The sequence below is a fragment of the Vigna angularis genome, chromosome 3 (genome assembly GCF_016808095.1).
Source record: "Vigna angularis cultivar LongXiaoDou No.4 chromosome 3, ASM1680809v1, whole genome shotgun sequence".
In the NCBI taxonomy this organism is placed as follows: Eukaryota; Viridiplantae; Streptophyta; class Magnoliopsida; order Fabales; family Fabaceae; genus Vigna; species Vigna angularis.
The window spans coordinates 16,359,449-16,373,897 of record NC_068972.1 but is presented as its reverse complement, the minus strand read 5'-3'; the positions used below and the strand labels follow the sequence as shown (position 1 = coordinate 16,373,897).

The 14,449-nt window shown below is 35.6% G+C and overlaps 1 protein-coding gene across 1 annotated transcript; it reads left to right on the top strand.

Annotated features, from left to right (window-relative positions):
- The first annotated feature begins 8,608 nt into the window (after positions 1-8,608).
- Positions 8,609-9,813, top strand: LOC108325314 (hydrophobic protein RCI2B). The gene is made up of 3 exons (XM_017558372.2): positions 8,609-8,835; positions 8,969-9,068; positions 9,530-9,813. Exons 1-2 carry the CDS (start codon positions 8,746-8,748, stop codon positions 9,050-9,052), a joined length of 174 nt encoding a protein of 57 aa, XP_017413861.1. The 5' UTR covers positions 8,609-8,745; the 3' UTR covers positions 9,053-9,068; positions 9,530-9,813.
- The last annotated feature ends 4,636 nt before the right edge of the window (positions 9,814-14,449 follow it).

The following is a 14,449-nucleotide window of genomic DNA, read 5'->3' as shown; positions in this document are numbered from 1 at the left end:
GCCAGAAGAATGATGCCAAGAATGTTGTCAAATTTCTCAAGAGGCAAATCTTCTGTAGATTTGGTGTACCTAGGATCCTCATAAGTGATGGAGGATCACATTTCTGTAACTCCCAGTTGGCCAAGGTCTTGAAACACTATGATGTGAGGCATAAAATTGCTTTTCCATATCATCCACAGACCAATGGTCAAGCTGAAGTCTTCAACAGGGAGATAAAAAGAATCCTGGAAAAGACAGTATCATCTTCAAGAAAGGATTGGGAAGCAAAATTAGATGATGTCCCGTGGGCTTATAGGACTGCCTTGAAGACTCCTGTAGGGCTAACACCCTACCAATTAGTCTACGGCAAGTCATGCCATCTCCCTGTTGAGATGGAACATAAAGCATACTGGGCTTTAAAATTTCTTAACTTTGATGCTTCTTTGTGTGCAGGTAAAAGAAAGCTTCAATTGCAAGAGCTGGAGGAAATGAGGTTGACTGCCTATGATTCATCAAGAAAATATAAAGAAAAGATCAAGGTGTACCATGACAAAAAGCTGATCAAGAGAGATTTTCAACCTGGACAACAGGTATTGTTGTTTAATTCCAGATTCAAATTGTTTCCAGGTAAGTTGAAATCTAAATGGTCTGGTCCCTTTGTGATCAAGGCAGTCAAGCCTTATGGTGCTATTGAATTAATGGATCCAAATTCTGAGCATCAAAATCGAAGCTGGATTGTTAATGGCCAGAGATTGAAACCTTATTTGGGTGGTGAGGTTGAACGCCTCACCACAATTATTAAATTGTCTGAGCCATGAGATTCTGGGTCAAGCTAGTGACGTTAAAGAAGCGCTTGCTAGGAGGCACCCTAGCACATGTTTGTATATATTTGTGTTTGTTGATTGTGTTTCTGTAATGGTTAAGTTTGAGTGTGGAGAGGAAGTGCTGAGATGCTTGATGAATGAGTTCTGACGCTCTATTAGCACAGCGCACAGTTGAGGTGCGCTATGCGACTAGATTATTTTATGAAGCAGTGAATTATTCGCACAGCGAATTTCATGCGCTCTGCGAGAGAGAAAAAGAAATTGTTTTGAGATTGAAGTTCGCATAGCGATTAAATTCGCTTTGCGATTTAAAAGTTTAATTTTTCTCTTTGCGGAAGTAATTCGCATAGCGCATTTGATAAGCAAAGCGAATAAAATCACCAGAGCAACTTGAGCATTTAATTCGCATAGCGCACACTTTGCGCTATGCTACCCGAAGTTGGGGGTGAGCTCTGTCAAAATTCGCACAACGAAATTTTGCGCAGAACGAATTAAATGAGAGTGGTTTGAGTTGACTAAAAAAAAAAAAAAAAAAATTTAGCCGCACAGCGCACAACGCACAGCTGAGGTGCGCTATGCGACTGAACATAAAAATTCAAAAAAATAATAAAATATTCAAAGGTGCAGAAAACGAGAGAAATTCGCACAGCGCACAGCTGTAGTGCGCTATGCGAATTGACTCGTTCAATTATTTTTAAAACCTACTCTTCCCATTTCATTTTACCACTTTTCATTTTACCCTAGCCACCATTCTTTTCCTCTCCGCACAGCGAACGCACTTGTGCCAATATCTCCATTGCCACCATTTTTCATTCTTGGATGTGCTTTTGCTTCTTCAAGTGTCTCTTCCCTCTCTGATCTTGGTCACTCTCCATAGGTTTCACTCATACTCCATTTGCTTCTTTATTCTTAATGTTCATAGGCATATGATAGGGCTTCTTGTTTACTGCTTTGTTCATCTCAAGCAAATTGTGCATATAGTTTTTCATCAAACTCTGATTTTGTTGATAGGATGAACATGCATTTGCTCTGTTAATGGGATCCTCTGCACTGTCTCTCGCTAGGCGACACATTCGCAAAGCGAATTAGAGGTCTGGTTTTCTGAACATGAAATTCGCCTGGCGAGAAAGTCGCAAAGCGAATTATAGGTTTTATTTTTTATATGCAATTCGCACAGCGACTCTGGTCGCATAGCGAATGGTCCATGAGTGAAGACACTTATTTCGCCTTTTTCGCATAGCGACACATTCGCATAGCGAATTAGTCTTGACAGCAGACGCAAATTCGCATAGCGCACGTTGGCGCATAGCGAATTCCATTTGCCAGCAACTGTGTTTTGAGTTATTCACTTGCTCTGACCCATTTTCCACAATTGTTTGCACTGTGCATTATTTATTGCAGATGGCACCTCCCAAGAGCACACTAGAAAAAAAGAGGAAGACCACCCGAGGGTCTTCTTCTAGATCCCAACCTTCAGAAACCCAAGAGGAGAACCTTGTCCTGAACTATGATCAGGACCGATTTATTTCAAAGGCACATTCTGATAGGTTTCATCAAGTCATCATGGGCAGGGCATTATTACCTGAGCGGAGGGTTGAATTGAAACCTGGCGAGTATGACCATATCCAGGAAGAACTGGAGATGAGAAGATGGAATTTTGTTTTAGCCAGCCTTCCAGATGAGATTGATGAAGTCTTGGTTAAAGAATTTTATGCAAATGCTTGGGAACCTGACCACTCTCAGCCTCACTCTAGAGTTTCAAAAGTGAGAGGCAAGCTAGTACGCTATGATCGCAGATCAATGAACAGGATTCTGAATACACTGATGTTTCAGCCGTGCCCTCTAGGTGCTTTTATGTCTAGCTATCCTGATCATGACCTTATTGCCTCCACTTTATGCCTTCCTGGATATGGCTATCAGCTTGGCACTAGTGGGACACCAGTGAGAATATTAAGAAAACATTTGAATTCACTAGCCACTATCTGGAGTCTCTTCACATTCACCAACATCTGTCCCAATTCTCATACTTCCGACATCAATCTGGAAAGGTCTTATATGGTATATGCAATTATCACAGGGATTGACATGGATGTGGGAGCTTATATCTCTCAAGAAATGGCACTGATTGCTAATAATGATACATGTAAGCTTGGATTTCCTGCCCTGGTGACAGCATTGTGCAAGGCCAGTGGAGTACCTGGAGTTTCTGATATCACTTTGAAACTTCAAGCCCCTCTCAATAAGAAATTCTTTGATAGGAATTGCAGCAACAGGGAAGAGTTCTCTGCTATGAATGCTCCTCCTCCAGTTCCCCCTCCCCGCCGGAATGTTAGAGCGGCTAGACCACCTGTAGCGTCGTCTGTTCCTTCACCTGATCTTTTCACTCGCTACATGCAGCAGAGTCTGGCTAGACAGGACGACATCCGCGACTGGTGCACTACTATGCGGCAGGGTCAGGTGTCCTTACAGGATAACATGTATAATTTGTCCTTGGGCATCCCTGATTTTCCTCCAGATTCACTGATGACTGGAGACCAGTTTGCAGCGCAGATTCCATGGCCTGAGGGCAGGCCAGAGTCCAGGTGGGGGAGTGCCTTTCCAGGAGCACCAGAGCCAGAGTTAGATGAGCAGGAGGACATGATGGCAGGTGATGGTGATGAGGAGGAAGAGGAGCCAGATCCCAGATGGACACAGCAGAGTTATCATTCGCAGGAGAGCCAGTGGAGATCGAGATCAGATGGGTCTTGGTAGAGTGCTGATGGACATATGTTATTGATGTTTGTGTTATGTTGTTTTTAGATGTTTTAGTTTAGATGTTATTGTGGAACTCAGTTTATTTGTTGATGTTGGTTGTGGTTGTAATGACTTTGAGGTTTTGATTTAATGATTATGCATGTTCTGATGATATTATGTGATTTTTGGGGATGATGACTTGTATGTATGTGGTACATTGCTTCAAAGTTTATCTGTGTGTATGAATATGACCATGAGTGTTAAGCGCATATACTGATTGAGAGACAAAGAATTGTCTGGATATGGACTTGGATTTTGCATGAGTTTGATTCTATGTACACACACTCTTTGGTTAAGGATGAAAAAGGCCCTGTTTATTATTGATTATATAGCTACTTGGCCAGATAGCCTACCTTTAGACACTGTGATACATTTGTGAACCCTTTTGAGCCTTGAAATTTTTTTTCCTTCCACCTTGAGCCTATTAGATGATATCCTACCTTACACCTTAGAAGAGAACATGTATTATGTTTTAAAAGAGGTTAAGGTGTGTGGAAAGAAAAGATCAATAAAAAAATATCATAAAAAAAAAAGAAGAAGCTCAAAATGAAAGAAAAGGTTGAGCTGTGAAAGAAAATGGTATGTGATGAATGATATATTTGGGATTTGAGTACTGGATTGGGAATTGAAGTTGTTCTCTTCTTAATAGGTGTCTTTGAATCCAAGAAAAACCATGATTCTTTTTCTAGCCAAGCCAAGCCTTAACCTGAAAAGACCTTTGGACTTAACCAATAGTGTGTGAAGTGTGTGAATCAAATGAAATGCAAAAGCTGATGAAGTTCTAGGACAATTCTGCTATGAGGACAAACACTATGAGTGGTGAGAATGATAAATGTTGATCTGGTTGTACATATTCTATACACAGGTGAATTTTTGAGTATTGTACTATGCCATACCTGTTTGAATCTTTAGGAATGCATGTGATTTGTCTGATGTGTAAAGTCATTCTATCAAAACGTCAAAGGTGTGTTATGTGTTGTTCATATGTTTCTGTTATTTCCTGAGGGCATGAAATAGTTCAAGTTTGGGGGAGTTGATAAGTGTGAAAAAACAGATGTTTTGACACTTACAAAGGATCTCAATTTTGTAATTATTCATGTTATTACTCAGTGAAAAGTCGTAATAGGAAGTAGATTGTGTTGTAAATTATTGTACAGGAAAGGATGTATAATTGGAACTCTGTCAGCCAGTTCTCGCATAGCGCAAGCCAAAACTCGCACTGCCAGGATATATAAATTCGCATAGCGCACCATTACCTGTGCGCTGTGCGAATAACATCAGTTGAGAGGCAGCAGTTACGTGAAATTCGCATAGCGCACACACACCTGTGCGCTGTGCGAATTAATGAAGTTATTGGTTTTTAAAGACGTGACAGAAAGGCAAAAGACAGCTTCTGACACACGAATATAGCAGAGAAAAGACTGAAGAACTGCTCTGGAGAACGAGGAGACCTCTCTGAAGACATCAAGACTGCACATCATGCAAGGAATTGCGGAAATGAGTATGTTTGTGATGTCTAGGATAGGCTAAACTTTCATTCGTTGGAATTGACTGTAATGGCTGACATTTGATGTAATATTTCCTGTTCAATATAAATTGTGTTCATATGCTTTTCTTGTTTACTTTTTATTTTATTTTACGGAAGTAAAATATACTTGTTTTTATATTCAAATTGTACTGGGAAGTAAATTTGAGTATTGACGCAAGAAAAGCAACTAGAAGGAGAGATGCTAGGAATAGTTTCAATTCTCCTGGTCATCAATAACATCAGTCTTAATGCAAAGTTTATGTTTAATTACTTAAGGAATTAATAATTGAACATAATTCTTTAGAACTTGTTTTAAGGAATTAAACCAAGATACTGTGATGTTGATGTTTGAACGCAAGTTATATTGCTCAGAATAGTTACTGTAATGTGGTCATGAAGTCAATTCCAATGAAGCTTTCTTTAAATTTTAATTTCAATTTTAAATTGTCATCTAATTTGTTATTATTAATTCACTTATAATTTGTTGTTCAATTGATTTTGATAAATAAATTTTAATTGAATAACGTAACACAAATTTCCTGAGGAGAACGATACTTTACTTATCACTGTATTACTTGTAACGATTTGGTATACTTGCCAAAAAGTTATCAGTGATGAGAAAGGAATTAAAGTGGACAACACTCAATATAAGAAGCTAATTGACAACTTGATATACCTAACCACTACTCGTCCTGATATCATATTTGTTGTTAGTCTTTTAAGAAAATATATGGAACATCCCATAGAAATGCATCTCCAAGCTGCGAAGAAAGTATTGAGATATATAAAAGGGACTTCTAAATTTGGGATATTGTACGAAAAGGTAGAAGATGAGGAATTTGGTTGCTTATAAAGACATTGATTATGTTGGAGATATGGATGATAGGAAAAATACTTTAGATTATGTTTTTGTATCAAGTCATGTTGTTTCTTGATCTTTTAAGAAACAATAATAGTCATTATATCTACTATTGAAACTGAGTTTATAGTTGTCGTATTGTGCCTATCAAGTCATTTGGATAAGGAGAATCTTAATTGATTTTAATCATATTCATAATAGTAACAACAATTTTCTTATAACATTAGTTCAATTATTAAACTCTCAAATAATCTTATCTTTTATTGTCTTAATAAACATATAAATGTTAAATTTTATTTTATTTAAAAACTCAAAGGATAAAATTGTAAAATTGATTTACTGTTATATTCAAATTATAAATATAATGACCAAATCATTAAAACTTGATTAAATTTGTGAAACTTTAAGATGTATTAAAAAATTATTCTAAATTAGATGTAAACTAAATACATAGTTTTCAGATTAAGAAAGGATGTTAAAGTTTGTAAAGTCTTTATTTTGATTATTGTAAATTTAAATTAGATTTTAAATTTTTTAGTTAGTGTTTTGAACAATCTCTATCTTTCAGGGATTTAAATAATGCTTTAAAACATAGGTTTAAGTTTTTGTGTCTTATCTGTAAGACTACATATTAATCATATCAATTAATCATGTGATTTTTTCAAATTCACACCATCATATACTTCATTTTTATATTTTTTATTTTATCAATATTATGTTCAAAATCAATTTCATGCATAATATCTTTCAGTTTAATTTATTATTTTTAATTTAACAAGGAAAACATTTTGCGACTGTTACATTTATTTCACAACACCGATTGTGATTAGAAGAAGAAAATTATAAATTGAAAGAAATAAAAGTTAATCTGAAAATGAAAGAAAATGATGAGGCCACGTGGGGTTTACATGAATGCGAAGACGGCATACACAGCACGTGGTGCTCTTCTCTCAGATCTCACTTATACACATTACACATCAATCAGCATCTTTATTCTCATCCTAAAATAAATATTTGTTTATTATAATTTTGTTTTCATATTTTTTTACTTAACCTAATAATTTTAGGAAGAAAAAAATAATTTACGAATATGGATCCATCACAAATTAATATGTATGATATATTTATTAATTTTATTGTGTACTGAAAATGTTTTTTTTATTATGCTTTAAGATAAGTCGGATTGAAAAAAAATCCAAATAAAAGTTGATTGTGAAATACGAATATAATAGCTTTTTAAATAACAGGTAATATAGATTTAATGACAATATAATAATTTATTAAAGTTGAATTCGTGCTTTTTATTTACACATGATTTGATTCCATTATGTTTAAAGGGGAGGTCCACCACTTTGCCTAATCACGATGGACATTCGGATACTTACATCAAAATAATCGAAATCAAAATGACATACCTGTAATTGAATATATCTAAAAGAGTTTATTTACTAAGATTAATTAAAAAATAATTATCACTTTCTACATTCTTAAATGAATTTACTCAGAAGCAGATTCTAACTTAATTCTTTCAATGTAAATAGAAAAAATAAATTATAACTACAGATATAAAAAAATACAATTTAAATCCGAAAACTTAGTGTATATATATATATATATATAAAATCAATTCAATTATTGAATTTCATATATATTTTTATCAACCAGGTTAGGTATATAAATATTCATACAATTTTAAAATGTGTGAAATCACTTAATTTTAACGAGTAATATGATATTTAAAAATATATAAATTTTATATCGTATTTATAAACAATAAACTTTGGTAAAGATAATTGTTAAAATAATATAATAAATTTCTAATATTGAATATATTAAATTTTTATTTTATAAAAAAATATTGAAAATGTAATCTAAATAAGTTTTACTGTAACTCTCTCTCTCTATTTATTTAACAAGTAAAATATGACCTGTATTCTCTTACAAGAAAAAGAACCTATTCCTCTTTAAATGAAGAAGAAGAAAAAAAGATAAAGGGGTGTGGCACACATGAGAGGTCGGTTGTAACATGGAACCCCATAAAGCTTGCCTTCATCAGCGCCGTTGCTTCTCTTTAGCGTGGCAACCTACTAGCCGTCGATGTTTTCAGCTTTCACACTCTGTCGTTTGACTTTGATTGCGTGTGTTAGTATTTTCAGTTACTTACTATATCCCCCACGTGGCACCCGAAACACTCCTCTCTGTCCTCTGTTGCATGATGCCAACCTTACATCTGGCATGTCCCATTCTCCTTCTAATCCAAACTTAACGTTACCGTCTATTTTAATTCACCCGTTTCCCCCCCCCCCCCCCCCCCAAAAATGTAGACATCATTAAATAACATCATTAAATAACATCATTGAAATTATTTTGTCTGCTAAGTAATTTTTCTTTTTTAATATAATTAACCAATTAAAAGAACATGGATTCATGAGAACTTTAGTTGAGGGAACCCTAAGATATTTTTATTTAAAAGAATAGTTCCTTAGTATGACGTTTAGCAGCATAACGGCACACGGGATTTACGTGAGGTGAAGCAACCGCGTTCTTAGGTCCAATGAAAAGATGCCACGTGAATCCGTGGCTGTGTGTACGTGGCTTATAAATAAGCATGCAGAATTCTTGGGTTTCGTCTCAACTCACAAATTAGGCTGTTAAAGGTTTTCAGTGTTTCGTTCTAATCAGAATTGTTCCTCTCTATTTTTTTGTGAGTTGCAACTTCACAAAGAAAAGCTTTTTAAGTTAAGGAAATCCAGAGAGCAAAAATGGCAGGTGACGGTACAGCTACATGCATAGACATCCTTCTTGCTATCATCTTGCCTCCTCTTGGAGTCTTTCTCAAATATGGCTGCAAGGTATTCATAAATTTTACATGTTTTTTCTTTGCACAAAGATTTTTCAAGAAATTTTGGTTATTACTTTTTGTTTCGTGTTAGGGAATTTAGAGTGTGGCTAATACAATACATGGTTGACGGTTTGTTGGTGCAGGTGGAGTTCTGGATTTGTTTGGTGCTAACCCTTTTTGGTTATATACCTGGAATTATCTATGCTGTCTATGCCATAACCAAGTGATCATACTTTAACTTTTGTAAGTGATCCTTTTACATGGAAGATTCTCATTTTGTTAAAGCCATGGGATTATCTTTTTCTCTTGTAAAGTAAACATTTAATTTACTTCAAGGAATTTGGGTTTGAAATAATTTGGCTGTTGTAAATTTTTGGGCTTCTGGCAGCGGTCTCTAGTACCCTGTTCTACTCAGTCACATTAAGACGAAACCCATATCTTTTTTTTTTTTCCTTCTTTCCTTTATAGAGAAAGAAAGCACAAAATATTCATTCAGAAGTAACTAGTTGTAATTAAGAATGAAGAGAGAAGTTTATACAGAGAAGGGCATGTTGTTACACCTCGCACTACTTTTATGCTAATTTCTCCTGATAATAATTGTAACTAAAGGAATTTGAAGTGGGTTACTGGGTTTAGCTTTGAGTAGCTTTACTTTTATGGTGGACCTTCTAATTTCACTGATGAAATGATGTTTCTTTTGGCAGGAAGGCAATAAACAAATGTTATGAGCGTTTCTGTCATTCAACTCAGATATTAGTGTTTCTTTACTACATCATTGTCAATGTCATAATTTTTTTTATGCTCTGTTTCTAAAATTCCTTTGTTTTTAGCTTAAGCGAGAGTGGAGTGTGTAGCTTGTATGTAGTCTCTAGTGTTAATCGATTCGAAATACACAATTTGATTTGTACCAATGGTCTTGTTCAAGTATGTAATGTAAATTGTGCTATTCTTGACTTTCAAATGAATAAATTGAAATTTTTTCTTATTACATACTGGTTAGATTTGTGAGAACGCTTTTGACTTTATGTTAAACAGGTAAAGGTGTTCTGTCGATGTCATTCATCTGTTCGATGGGGACAAGGTTCTTGTATTATTGAGCCCTTTGCACATATTCAGTCTTATCTTTAAGACAAAGAAAAAAAAAGTTAACGATAATTATCTCGCCTAATAATATCATCGTCCAATGATATTACGAAAGAATCAAATTCAATATCATTATGTCCTTGATAAATAAGTACATAATTCAGTGCTAACAGTTTAATTTTTATTTAATACGTTTAAACATAAATAGTAGCAGAAACGATGATAAATTTGTCTGGAGTCTCTTGAGAAGTTGAGCAGGAAAGAAACAAGTAAAGGAAATTCATGAAGGATTTCCTTATTTTGTACTCTTTCTGTCAACCCTTCTTTTACACTCTTGATTCGCTAGTTTATAGGGGTTGAGCATGGATCCTTCTCTGGCAGCTATAATTATTAATTTGTTTTTGTCAATAAAGAATGATAGTAATTTTCATCTTACTCTTTCATGCCTCAACATGGTTTAGCCTCTGCTATGATACAAGCTGCTACCCCAGTGGCATTGTTTTTTGCCACCAACCGGGAAAGCCATCAACAAGGGGAGCCATGAAAGTGTTGTGGAATGTGGTTCCTTTGGAATTCTCCAATGTGCAATTCTAAAAAATATGAATGTGCATATTGTAGAAACAAATGTCACAAGTTCTGTTATTTAGGTGTTAGGAAATGAGTTGTTTTTTTCTACTCAAACCTAATAACTATTGTACAGGTCATCTCTACTTTAGTTATTTAAACCATGGTGATACGACAACTTCAGTAATACAATCTTATCTACTAAGAATTTGACCATCTTTCGTACGTGGTCCATATCACATTATCGTAGTAAAATAACTTGTTGGCGTGACAAACATAACAGATTTAGCGGCCTAATTGGAACAACAACTTATTTTAATACAATTAATCTAACAATTGGAAAGTGGCAAACAGAGACACTTGGGACAAGGCGTTTATAAAATCAGGCAATGACTAACGTATCAAACTACATTTCCAAAATCTTTAGTGACAGTTCATTAAATCATGGAAAAAGGAGAGTTCGGGAAATCTGACACGTACCTGAGAAGTTCTCAATTGTGCGGGAAGTCCTTCATACTCCTTTGGTATGCGTACAACTTTTTAAATAGTAATCATGTATAGCGGCAGTTCAACACATTTAAATCAGGGGAGCTAGAGAACTTTAAAAGCATGTATGAGTATATGTGTGTTTGTGCAACTACAAATTATGCTTAGCGGCACCTAATTATCTGCAGTCAGGAAAATTGGAAAATTGGAAAAACCTAAAATGATAACATTGTAATATCAATGCATGTTTGGTTTGGCATATATTCAATCACCACATGTAATAAGAAAACAAAAATTATTCGCTGTCACTATCCTACATGTACAGACCACAAAAAACCAATGAAAGGATTACTTTTAGAAACCTACAAACTTGAAGGCAAACCACAAATCTTGATCTACATTGTTTGTTGAGCAAAATCCAGTAATGGTAGGTGTACTAAACAAACTAATAAAAATCTATTATGAAATCACCATAAGACTTCATAGTTAACTCTTTGACAACTTTACCAAATCTTTAAAATAATAAAATCAAAATTAAGGTATAGTTTCCCAAAAGATTTACATGTGTTTCGTTAATGTATATTCTTGATAATCTGAACTAAAAACATAAAAACATTGGATCATATAAATTCAAAGAGTAATATTATCAAAAGCTTAATGGGCAATAAGAACAAAATCCATCAAAGGCCATCCTACAAATCCCAGGTGTTTCATGCTGGGCATCCCAAGTCCGCAAAGCAACAGCATGCCATCTATATTTGACAAAAGGGAATGGCGTATAACACGAGATTTACTTGTTTTGGTTGCAAAGCAAATGAATAGATAAATACTTAGGAGGCTATAAAACATTGGAACAAAAATCATGTTTAATTTGTTTTGTCCAGCATATGTTTGGAGCAATTGAAACCACAGTGCAACACAATTTCACAGTAGTCATACAAGTTTTGTTTGTTCCATAGGATGAATGTCGGCAGAAAATTATTCATAACCTACTTTTGTCCTGTCCACCTAACATGTAACTGAAAATAAAAACCATCACTAATATTCCACCTAGCCATCCAAAAATGGAGCATATCCTCCTCAAGACACACATGTGCAAATCCCCCCACAACACAAAAGTAAGCATAAAAGACCTTTCCAGACTCATCCCAACCCAACTACATATCAAATCAAAGCATTTCAATCTCGTCTCATTTTCACTTCCCTCATTTTCTACCTTCTCTGACAAGCAAGCACAACCTTAATTATTCAATAGATATAGTCATAAAACATCCAAAATTTTCAGCCAAGGAATAATTTGATAGACAAAGCAAGCAGAAAAAGTTCATCGTCATTATATTGGAGTTATGTCTAAGAAAGAAAAAGAGAGAGAAAGTCTCATTTCATAAGTAGAGCAGATATCCAGGTTCCATAACTTCGTCAAGAAAAATCTTTTTTCTCTTTATTGTAAAACAAAGAAAGGGTTAAAAGATGAAACAATTAAAGGGTATTTTTAAGCCATACAATGCCTTATTTAATTTATAAACTTTATCTTTTTTGCCTTCAATTTCCTGTAGGTTGTTCAAGATACATTTCTTCTTCCAAAATACCTTCAGGAAAGCAGACTTAACATCTATTTGATGAATTTTTCAATTATTTTGAGTTAATAGAGAGATAATCATATAAATTGTATCTAATATTACCATAATAGCAAATATTTTAAAATAATCAATACTTGATTTTTGTTTATATCCTTTTACCGCTAACCTTACTTTGAAGCAATCAATTTCTCCATTGGATTTGTACTTAGTTTTGTATACCTACTTTACTCTAATTGACCTTTTGTTTGTTGGTAAATCTATCAGCTTCCATGTTTGACTCTTCTAAATGACATGCATTTTTTCATTCATCGCTTTCTTCCAATGTTGATTATTTGAAGCTTCTTTATATATTACAAGTTCACAATCTGAAAATAAAGAAAAATTGATAATTTCTTCATTAGATGGATCATTGTCATCTCCCACAACATAGTCCTTTAATGGCATAATACCCAATTTTGTCCCCACTTTGGTTCGGAAATCTCAAGTTAGTCCCTTTATAGAAAAGTGAGTTGAATGGATCCTTACTTATAATTAATTGACTCTAATGAGTCCCTTCCGTTAAATAGAAGGAAACGGAGTTAGTGGACTGATGATGTGACAGTTGTCTTTGATGATGTGGCAGTTGTACCTCACTAAAGTATTAGCTTTCTTGAAAGTTGTTTGTGGGTATTGACTTTTTGCTCTTTGCCAAAGTTAAGTGTTTTTTTTTAAGGGATTGGGTCATGGTGGTTGTGTTTTTTTTTTCTCTGAAGAAATTCGAGCATTGCTTGTAGAAGGGTTGATCTGAAAATTGAAATTTTTTGTTGATGCTTGATCTGGGGTGCTGTGTCGAGTTTGTTTCTGGAAAGCATAGGAATTTGGAGTGATGGTGGTTTGAGAAAGTATCAGAGGAATGGTGATGGAAGTGTTTAACTAGTACATTTTGCTTTTGAGGGAAGATTTGTGTCGTGATGGCTTCAACCAACCCTTCTCCAAATGCTTCCCCTGTTGCAGTGCCTCTTGTTCTTGGTGGTATTTTATCACCACCACCTTCTTCATCTTCTCCAACCAATTCCTCCAACCCCCCATCATCTCTCAATTCTTCCCAGCCCCATCATCACCACAAAAGAGAATTAAAATAAATTAAAGAATGTAATAATCGAGTAAAACCTAAGCAACGTGGTTCAGAAAAAAAATGAATGAGTAAAAAGAGAGGGGAAAATGTTCGGTGGTGATGCTGGAGATGAAAGAACCCTTCTTAGAAGAGGGAAAGAAAAAAAGGGAGTGGTGGCGTCGGTGGAGAAGCAAGCTCCGGCGAGGGCAGCGGTGAATCTGGGCCGCGAGCGGAGAGAGAAGAAGCGTCGCAGCCATCTGGGTCCTGGTGACGTGCGGCGGCGTGGGATCCGTCCGCGGTGGCTGAATCGAGGCGCGGCAAGGATGGATTCGGAGCAGATCTGGGGCGTACGTGAAAAGCGAGGTCCTCCCTCGCACGCGAGAAGGAGGGGCTGGAGCGGCGTCCGACGATGGTCGTCCGTGGGTGTCGGAGATGGCATCGATGCCGGTTGGAATGCGGTGGCCATTTTTGGTTGGGAGGCCAGCGAACTGCAGGGAGAAGAAAGAGACTCTGGGTCTCATCCCGTTGGAATGGCGCGGAGAGAAGAGGAGAACCTGAAGCTTTCTGAACCACGTAAGCACGCAAATGACACCTCACTGCCACATCATCAGTCCACTAACTCTGTTTCCTTCTATTTAACGGAAGGGACTCATTAGAGTCAATTAATTACAAGTAAGGATCCATTCAACTCACTTTTCTATAAAGGGACTAACTTGAGATTTCCGAACCAAAGTGGGGACAAAATTGGGTATTATGCCTCCTTTAATTTGGTCTGCCTCTATGGTCTGTTTGATGTTTCTGACTCATTTAGTGTTGAA